General features: G+C 48.5%; 1 protein-coding gene across 1 annotated transcript in view; it reads right to left on the bottom strand.

Annotated features, from left to right (window-relative positions):
• Positions 1-540: 540 nt before the first annotated feature.
• CPQ (carboxypeptidase Q) overlaps positions 541-8,362 on the bottom strand; it is a 362,296-nt gene continuing 354,474 nt past the window's right edge. The window contains exon 10 of the mRNA XM_019550861.1: positions 541-1,079. Within this exon, the coding sequence (XP_019406406.1) occupies positions 877-1,079 (203 nt within the window). The 3' untranslated portion in view covers positions 541-876. The remainder of the gene's footprint in view (positions 1,080-8,362) is intronic.

The following is an 8,362-nucleotide window of genomic DNA, read 5'->3' as shown; positions in this document are numbered from 1 at the left end:
TTCTCTGCCCCCACTGTGCCTTCTCTGTTACCTCACCTGCCTCAAATCTCCCTCAGCAATACAGTGAACATGCACCGTGACCTCTGCTCCCCCAATTTATAGTGCTCAAGGGGGGCAACACCCCCCCTCCAGCAGCCTTGTTTTGGTGTGGAAAACCAGACAGTCTGGTGCCAGGCTGGAAAAGGGCATGAAAAGAAGGTGGAAAAGTTTTCAGAGTCCCTGAGTTTGTGTACAGGCAAAGCTGCAAACCCTAAGCCCCCCCCTTGCCTCTGTTGACCTCTGCAGCCCTCCTCCCCGCCACTCCTGTGTACATGTGCAAGCAAATGGCTGGTTGATGGTGGCTTGCAAAAAAACAAGCCAGGCTGGTGGGGGTGGGAGTGATAGAGGTGGCAGAAATTGTGTTGTGTGCAAGCAAAGCTGCAAACACCAGGCCACCTCCCCCCCACACACAAAAGGCCTTGCTCAGGTGTTACACACACACACACACCAGGAAGCTTTGTGTAGGGTGAGCCAAGAAAGATATGGAGGCAGACACAGGAAGCCAGGAAACTATTATGAGCTTTTATTGTTTGCAACATAGTATTACAGCCTTTACTTGGGCTTCTTAGCCTTCACCCCACCATGATGCTGAACCACCGCTGTCTCCCTGAAATGCAGTGGCACCCTCCTGACACTTCTGGCAGTCATAGGTCCCTGCTGTCACCCCACAGAGTTAGGGGGAACAGGCTTGTCTTGCACAGAGGCAAGACAAGCAGACTGACTTTTCCCTTCCAGGTGTTATAGGTATTTCTCCAAGGCCTACTTGAAAATGCCATTTGAACTGTGGAACTCAGCACTGGACTTGTCGGCTGCATCTCTCAAATTCCTCATGGTGTCTTACACTTCCTTGAGGATGGCACGGTCCTTACGCATGGAGTCACAAAATTCGTCCAGCAAGGCAGCTTTGCATGCTCTGGCTACTGAGGACTCTAACAAAGCCTCGAGTGAGGTTTTGCGGATCCATCTTTGCATGCTGCGGAAATTTCTGCAGCGCTCGGCTGAAGTGTGAGCTGGGTGCCATTCCCAGTGGGTCACGGCGGCTGATAAACAAAGAAAAAAGCAAGAGGAGGAAAGTGCACACCCCCACCATGCAGTGCACAGAATCCCAGCAGGCACAGAAACAGACCCCGCAAAACTGGGGCACTTGTACAGCCCCAAACTTATGAGTACTCACTGCTCCTGGAGGAATATGTCTATGGCTGCCACTGCCTGTGCTAGTTGTAACAAATTAATTAAAGCAAATAATTAGCTATCCTTCACCACTACCAAAAGAACATGGCAAATGACCTACAGCAACACATGAATCCCCCTCTTCTCTGGCCACCCAAACCCAACCAGCACGAAGCCAGGAGTTGCTTGGTGGTGGCAAGAGGCACATTAAAAGAGACTTAACAGGTCCAGCAGATGATGTTTCTTCCTGACCCACCTCCAATTCATCATCTGTGCTATTCTGTGGAATGTGGGGGGAAGCCTAAGTGGCAGTAACTATAAGGTGACCAATGGTTCTTCCTGCAACTGGTCATCAGGAGGGAACACAGAGCAGTCTCCGAACAGTGGAAACATGGTTTCAACCTGATGAGGGGCTGCTGCAGCCACCTCCTCCTCCTCCACCTCTACCTCCAGCCCAACCCTGGTGCTGAAAGTCTGCAACGCTGGGATGTTACCCGCATTGCAGCAGAGAATGATAGACAGCTTGTCATAGGAGGCAAGTATGTGACCTGCCCCAGAACAAGTGTTGGCATCTTTTGCTCTGTAAAATGCTGAGCTGACGGACTTGATGTTACACTGGACCTGGGTCCAGTCATGATTGTGCCCTTGCACCTGCATGCCTTCTGCAAACTTAACATAAACAGACTTCTTCCTCCTACTCTCCAGCCTGTCTATGGGCCTTTGCTCCAACCAAATGTAGATTAAGTCCTCTAGTTCTTCCTGGCTCCAATTGGGTCCATGGGCATTGGAGGTATCAGCCTCCTGGGCCATGGGCTCCATCATACTGCTGGCCTTGGCTTTCTGAGACATAGCAGGCAAAACAGTTGGTAGTCAACAACACAAGCAATTTGTGAAAGGGGCTGGCAAATTTTGGGGGGGCGCCTTTATACTCAGGCTGTGCTTGCAGCTGAGTCTGGGAAAATTCCAAGGATTTTGAAGTCATTACCTATGAGTATCAAAACACCCAAAGGTGATGCAGCAGTTAGCAACTAACCGTTTTGTCTACACCTGGCCAAAGACCTGGTGATGGTCTTTGGTAAGGCCATTGAACTTTGGGATGGCTGCTCAATGCCCAGGAACGTTGCAAAAATCATTGATACTGCCTGCTTGTGCAAAATAATTTTATTACAGCAGCACAGCACAGCCTTATGTTTCCCCAGCAACTGGCAAAAGTTTTGAATAGGCAGGAGAGGAGTAGACCAAATTTTTTTTTTTGTTTGCAAGCTTGATTACATCATAACACCAGTGGCTGCAAGGCTTCTGCAAAAGGCACAACACCCTGGGGCACTGGGGTGAAATGTTGAAAAAGCAGCTACACCACGCACACACATAGTCCCTGCCACCCTGCTTGGTGCAGATAGGTGAGAGGCCGCTGCTGGGAGATGGGCAAAATGGAGAACGAGGATGAAGTATGCAACATGATGGAGGACATGGAGCATGAGGAGCAGGAGGAGGAGGAAGCATTGCTGGAAATGTTGTTTTATGGTAGAATGCTGCAGGAAGTCTTCACCAGGAATACAACATTACGGTTTGCAGTGGCAAGTTGTGTGATTCCTGCTTAGCACACACTAGAAGATACATGGCATACAGAAGGGAGCAAAGCAGTGAACAAGTGGAATAGGACTGGGTTCTGTAGATAAACCTTAGGAGGACCAACAGAATCCACGCAGTGTGGGCCCGCAAGAGCAGCTCGGACTGATGGGAGCGAATCGTCCTGACCACTTGGAAAGACCAGCAGTAGCTGGAGATGATCTGAATGAAAAAGGAGATGTTCTACCATGTTGTCTTGATGCTGGACATCACGAGGCAGGACACAAACATGCGTTGGGCAATCCCACCAGACAAGAGGGTTGTAATGGCCATCATGAAGCTAGCCAGCCCAGCCAGCCTCTGCTACATTGTCAACCAGTTTGGCGTGGCTGCCTGCATGGTGGGGCAGGCAACTCGTGAGGTATGCCAGCTGCTTATGGACATAGTTTCTAACAAAGTTATCCACCTGGTGAATCCACAGCAAGTGATGGATGGTTTTAATGAGAAGGGGTTCCCAAAGTGTGTGGGGCCTTTAGACAGCACTCACATCCCAGTGAGACTTTACATTAACAAGAAAGGATATACCTCCGTGATCCTGCAAGCCGTGGTGGACCACCGGGGCTGGTTCATGAACATTTTTACAGGGTGGGCCGGCATCATGCATGATGCATGGGTGTTCTGAAACTCCCCTGGCTGACATTGTGGAGAAAGGACACTATGCACCTAGCATGGAGGAGAGAGTGATCTGTGGTGTTGCTGTTCCCCCTGTCATACTAGCAGCAGCTACCTACCCTCTAAAGCCCTGGCTCATGAAGCCTTATGGAGGGAACATCACGAATCCGCAGAAGCTGGTTTTTAACTACCACCTCAGCGGTTGCAGGATGGCAGTCGAATGTGTGTTTGGACAGCTGAAAGGACGATGGAGGGTGCTTATGTGCCAGCTCGACAGGCGGGCTAGGTGGGGGGCAGGGAGGGACAAGCTGAACAGCAAGCTGGAGGGACCACAGCCAGAACAGAAGTTGAGGGGGGAGGAGGCAGTTGGGGGGAGGGGAGTAGGGTAGGGGGCAAGCTGAAGTCCCCCTGCGACATGCACACCTTGTAATCTCCCCATGCTCTCAGACCTGTGTGCGCCCTCCCTCACCAAATGAGCCATTGCAGCCTGGGGCAGGTGGAGGGTCAGCTCCAGTCTCAGCTCCAAGCCCTGGACTAAAGCCAGAGCTGAGCTGCTGCCTGCCCCAGGCCTGTACTCGAATCCAAGATGAGACTTTTCCCCCTTTCACACTGATTGCGGGGCGAGGGAGGGAAGGAACTAATTTTAGATTTGAGTCAATATGGTATATATTTCTCAAAATGTAAATAATTTTCTGGATGTATGGCCTTATATGAAAAGCAACTAAATATCATTCTGTTAAAAGAGAAGAAAGAACATGTTAGTTTTGAAATTCTTTGGGAAATTGTCTTTTTTGATTATTCTACACAAAACCTTTAATGTGGGTTGAATCCATTCACAGCTCTGACGTACATCAGTGCCAATTCAGCTTACAAAATGGATTCTGCTGTCAAGCCTATCTTCCTGTCCCAGTACAACTTGTTCTTTCACATGAGCCCTATGCTACCTGACAGACTTCAGGATTGCTGGCATAAGTCAGCCTGCCAGAATTTCCTGCTAGCAGCCCATTCAGTGTCATACAAAGGTCTAGCATTTATGTCATGAAATATAAAAGATGGTTCAAATGATGTGAAATTACAAGCAATGTTCAGTCTTGAAATTCCTAAGCTAAGCTGAACTAATTTTACTAGTTGCCTTGCCTAGATAGTAGTGAGACAGGTTCTAGTCATCTTGTCACCTGCTGAAGGAATGTATAATGTTATTTCACTCTTTTATAAATCATACTGATACAAGAGATACTAACCTTGAATTGGGGCTCTTTGGTACTCAGAACTTGAAACTTAAGAGGCTTTTAAAACCTCTCAGAGCTCTACACTGTTTTATGCATACTGTGCTATTGTAGATAAGGATTTTTTCTCCTCTCCAACTATATTTTTAAATACAGTCCCCTTCTAAATAACAACACCCCCCACAATTTAAAGTATGTTAAATTTGCAAAGCCAAGCACTAAAAAACTAGGAAACACAAAAATCAAAGTTTTTCAGGCAACTTTATCCCAGCATAATATTTAAATCTACGATCCCATAATATTTGTTCCACAGGCCCCTAAATTTAGTGAGCACAAAGGGCTCAAATCAGTGCAGGGTGCATAAACATGTGCCCCATATAGCACCGTTGTCACTGCACCATCATTTAGTAATTCCTAATAGAAGTACTAAAAGACCATTCAGTAACAGCTGTGTGGTGGTGCAGTTATTTTCACAGTCAGGGCAGCTAGGAGCTGGAACCAACTTCCTAGGGAAGTGGTGCTGGCTCCTACCCTAGGGATCTTTAAGAAGAGGTTTGATGACTACCTGGCTGGATGCATTTGAGTCCAGTCTTTTCTCCTGCCCAGGCAGGGGGGTCGGACTTGAAGATCTACAAGGTCCCTTCCGACCCGACTTCTATGATTCTATGATTTTTGGCCACTACTTCTCTGTACCAATGTGTTATAGCAAGGGAGTACATCACTATAGTGACGTACCTGTACATCACGGTTTTTGCCCACCAACGCCACATCACTGTAGCACATTGCTAGGGCGACATAGCTTCTCATGTAGCCCATTGGGCACATCCAGATGAGTGCAGTTGTGTGCTATCTGGTGTCACAAACATGTTCTCCTCCTGTGCTGTCCACACTGCAAAGGCACACTGCCCAAGCGCTGTGCCAGGGTTATTTTTCACAGGTTTTGTGACTCTTTGAAAACACAGCAAGGTGTACTTGCCCAGTGAGTGCTGCTGAAAAGCGGAGCTGGGCTGCCCAGAGCTGTGCTATGGCTGCCAGCCAGGCTCCACGTGGCAGAACTGCTGCAGCTGCAGCCCTGGAGGCCTGCAGGACCCTAGGTAAGGCTGCTGGAGGCTAGCCCAGTGCTGACTCCAGCCTTCCCTACCCTACCCAGGGTAACTTGCTACACACCAAAACGAGCATGGCACAGGCGTTTTCCAGGGACAAGTAGTGGTGGTGGAACGAAATGTCCATGCACATCTGGATGCATCCACTGTGTCATAAAGGAGACTGTTTCTAAATCTCCTTCCTCATTTTTTGTAACAGACAGAGGGGGTTTGGTTAAAGAGGCACTGACACAAAAGATGGTGAGGAAGTTGAATGCTGCCCTGGGGAGTTTACAGTCTCTTCCCCAGAATTCCTGTGTGATCCTGGGAAAGGCATGTAAACCAGCATGTTCACAGCTAGGCATTAATTGTGTGTTATTTATTTTCTAAGTGCCCAGTTTGCAATCTTGTGTGATCTGCAGAGGTGCTCAGTAGGGCTGTGCGAAATGGCACTGTCCCATTTTGACTTGCTTTTTGACGGAACAGCATTTTGTTTTGAATTTCATTTCAATTCAAAACCGCTGTTCTGTTTGGTTTCGTCAAAACAGTTCCACCGTTTTAATGCTGTTTTGCCCATAGGCTATAATGAGGAAGTACAAAACAGCCTATAACGTTGACATTTCTGGCCTGATTTGGATGACACTTGCAGGAATGGTAGCACCTTCTGAGTACATAAAGCTTGTCAAGTTTCAAGGAGATAGGTGCAGGGGTTTCAGGGAAACTGCACCCCAAAGTCTTGAAATCAAAAAACTCATGTCACATGTATGTGTTAAGCCACAGAAGGGTCAAAACTGCAGCCCCTGCTGAGGCCACAAAGCCTACCAGCTTTCAAGGAGACAGGTGCAGGTGTTTTGGGGAAACTGCACCATAAGCTGCTGACAAGCAAAACTCATGAAGTGGGTGACTGTGTGTGTTAAGGTGCAGCAAGGTGAAAACTGCAGGCCATGAAGCCTGCCAGCTGTCAAGGAGATCGGTGCAGGGCTTCTGGGTTCTCGGGCCCTGCACCTCTGGCTGCTGACAAGCAAAACTCATGACATGGGTGCTTGTGAGACTGTCTGTCTTGGGGCAGAGAGGGGTGAAAACTGCAGGCCTGCTAGGCCCTGCTACAGCCACAAAGCCTGCCAGCTGTCAAGGAGACAGGTACAGGGGGAGACTGGGTTCTGGGGGCCTGCACCTCTAGCTGCTGGCAGGCAAAACTCGTGACATGGGTGGGTGACTGTGTGTGTGTGTTAAGGTGTGCCCTCACTCAACTGACACCAAGGCCAAAAGCAGGGCAGTTCAAACAATGCTGCCTTTTATGCAGTTTTTCCATCCCTCCCCCAGAGCACTGGGATGGAAGGGCCCTCAGGAAAGGATGACAGTCACTGGCCAGCTATGCAGTCAATAATGAAAGCACTCCTTCCCACCCCCCCCACTTCAGTTTCTGTTTCTCTGTAGGCAAGCCCAGCTTGAGTTTTGAAAATTGAAATGTTTTGAAAATTTCAAAACATTTTGACTTGCTTTATTTTGTTTTGAGGCAGTTTCGAGGCGCTCTCTTTCATTTTCATTTCACTGTTTCAAGCTCAAAATGAGTCAAAACAGCATTGAAACAAAACTGTTGGCGAAATTTCACACAGACCCAGTGCTAAGCATTCACAGCTGGAACTGAAATCAATAGGAGCTGTTGTAAACAAAAAAAGTGTTATATAATGCCAACTAGTTTGAAAAATCTGATCCTAGGTGTTTCCAGTTGGGCACCCAAAATTATCAAATACTTTGATTTCAAACTTTCTATGCTTTAGTTCCCCATTTCACCCCCTCTCTTTACAGGGGTGTTGTGAAGATAAGCTAACTGATGTTTAGTAAGACTTTTGATACTACAATAGTAAGCAGTAGAACAAGGTCCTGGAGGGGAGGGGTGCCAGGTGTCCAAGAAGAGTGGTCGCTCCTTAAGGAGATGATCCTCCAAGCCAAAAGGGAGATAATCCCAACACGGATGAAAGGGAGCAGGAGAGCACAAAAGCCCCCATGGCTCACCAAAAGCATCCGGGAACATCTTTTAGCTAAAAGGGAGGCGCGCACCCAATGGAAGGGAGGGGCCATCACTAGGAAGGACTATACTGCAGTTGCTCGGGGATGCACGTGGGCAGTCAGGAAAGCCAAGGCGGAGGTGGGACTGGGACTAGCTTCCCGGATCAAGGACAACAAGAAGTCCTTTTTTAAATACATAGGGGGCAAAACAAATGTTCCGGGTAACATGGAGTCCCTGCAAGACACGCTAGGAAATTTGGTCATCACGCCAGATGACAAAGCTAACCTATTTAATGACTTCTTTGCCTCCATTTTCCTGAACGGGGACCAGATCACCCCCCCCACCAGGCTTCTCTCAGGCCCCAGGGGAGGCGCACCTAGGCCGTGCATCAGGGAGGATCTAGTCAAGGAACTTCTGGAGGGACTTGATGTATTTAAATCAGCTGGTCTGGACGATCTCCACCCCAGAGTGCTGAGGGAATTGGCTGAGGTCATTGCAGGACCACTGGCACAGCTTTACGAGCACTCGTGGTGCTCTGGTGTGGTGCCAGAGGACTGGAAGAGGGCCAATGTGGTTCCCATCTTCAAAAAAGG

This window comes from Crocodylus porosus, unplaced genomic scaffold (assembly GCF_001723895.1).
Source record: "Crocodylus porosus isolate Cpor-Errol unplaced genomic scaffold, CroPor_comp1, whole genome shotgun sequence".
Lineage (NCBI taxonomy): Eukaryota > Metazoa > Chordata > Crocodylia > Crocodylidae > Crocodylus > Crocodylus porosus.
The sequence above is the reverse complement of the archived record's forward strand: the minus strand, read 5'-3'. Positions and strand labels throughout refer to the sequence as shown.